This window comes from Henckelia pumila, chromosome 2, assembly GCF_033568475.1.
Source record: "Henckelia pumila isolate YLH828 chromosome 2, ASM3356847v2, whole genome shotgun sequence".
NCBI classification, from domain to species: Eukaryota; Viridiplantae; Streptophyta; class Magnoliopsida; order Lamiales; family Gesneriaceae; genus Henckelia; species Henckelia pumila.
Window position 1 is genome coordinate 46133441 of NC_133121.1, and position 1848 is coordinate 46135288.

Genomic DNA, 1848 nt, shown 5'->3' on the forward strand with positions numbered 1-1848 from the left:
TCAGTGAAAAAGATGAGGAAATCTCTGTCTCATATCATCTTCAGTTTCCCATGTCGCTTCTTCAACTCCATGTCGACTCCACTGAACCTTCATTAATTGTATCGTCTTGTTTCTGAGCTGTTTTTCTTTGTGATCAAGTATCTGAATAGGTTGTTCAAAATAACTTAGAGTTTCATCAAGTTCACCTTCATCAGGTTGGAGTATGTGAGAAACATCAGGCTGATACTTTTGGAGCATGGAAACATGAAACACATCATGTATTCTAGATAAAGATGGAGGTAATGCAACTCTATAGGCAAGATCATCTATCTTCTCGAGAATCTCATAAGGACCTATGAATAATGGAGACAACTTCCCTCGCTTGCCAAATCTGATCGTGCCTCTAAATGGAGAAATATTCAAGAACACCCGGTCTCACTGTTCAAAATACAAAGTCCTGCGTCAAACATTGACATACTTCGCTTGTCGATCTTGGGCTGCCTTCATTCGCTTCTGAATAAATTTCACTTTCTCAGTCATCTCTCGGATCATATCCGGTCCAGTATCAGGTACCTCTGAGATAACATCCCAGTATAGAGGAGATCTACACTTCTTACCATACAAAGCTACAATTGGAGTCATCTCGATACTCATATGATAACTGTTATTGTACGAGAACTCCACAAGTGGTAACGACTCTTGCCAAGTAATGTTTAAATCTAACACTACAACTCTCAACATGTGACGACCCGAGTTCTAATCTCTCATTAATCAAATCATCGTAAATAATAGTCAAAGAATCAAAGACTAAATAAAATAAAAAAAATTATTTTTTTTAGAATTAGAGCACCTTGCTCGATCGGGGAAAAACACCCGATCGAGCGAGCCATAAAGCCCAAATCTCGGGTTCAACAAGTTTTGGCCTCACTCGATCGGACAATCTTCACCGATCGAGCGAGCCCAATGTGCTCAAGTTTCTGCCTTAAAAATGAAGACCTCGCTCGATCGGCAGGAATCACCCGATCGAGCGGGCACCTGTCCAGTAGAAACAAAACACAGATCAATTTGCTGTCAACTCAAGACCTTCCATTCATTTCTCATCTAACGTCAACTCATACATAGCCTATACAAAATCATAAGCTAACATGCATTCTAACATGATATAAGTTGATAGAAATGGATCATGTTAAAGCCTTAAAATCAACTCTGTAATGCCCCGTTTTTATCTTAAATGAGTTTATTTGAGTTAATCGGAGATTACAGAGTTCACGAGTGTTGGAAAACCGTGTTCAGATCAATCAGAATTGATACCCGGTGCAGCGGAAGTTTTAAAATTTTATATGAAACGATTCCATATCATGGGTATCAAAACTTTACGATTAAATTGTGCGTGTAAAAATTAAATAACAATTAAATTTTTACCTTGAATCTCGAAACGAGATTATGGACACCAACAGATAACTCTGCTCTTGTTGTATATCCCAGGAACTGATGGACGAACAATTCTTCAATCAGGTCCACGAACAGAAGTTTAATCCCTCTGATAGATTGCACTAGAAAATCTATCAGAAGTTTCTACGAAGAGAATTAACGAATTTGATCCGTTAAACCAGACTGCAAATTCGAAATTCACAGGCTGGAATTTTCGAACAGAGAGAGGAGATTCAAAAATTTTGTGACCTATGTTGTATAATTTCTGTACTGCAATAACTCATTTATAATGTGGGCTGCTAACAGCTTAGGGCCCATTAGTCATAAGTTCAAGCCTGACAAGCAAAGCCCGCATGTTCAGAAATTAATATAAAATTCATCGTGACTCAGATTGATAAACCAATTTCACCAATGTGCACAGAAACCATTTCTGCATCT

The 1848-nt window shown here is 38.1% G+C and overlaps 1 protein-coding gene across 1 annotated transcript; it reads right to left on the reverse strand.

Moving 5' to 3' along the window:
* LOC140877575 (uncharacterized) lies at window positions 1–621 on the reverse strand. Its single transcript, XM_073281110.1, has 2 exons — window positions 458–621; window positions 1–382 (listed from the first exon to the last, which is right to left on the reverse strand). The coding sequence occupies exons 1-2, from the start codon at window positions 619–621 to the stop codon at window positions 1–3; spliced, it is 546 nt and encodes a 181-aa protein (XP_073137211.1).
* Window positions 622–1848: the final 1227 nt, after the last annotated feature.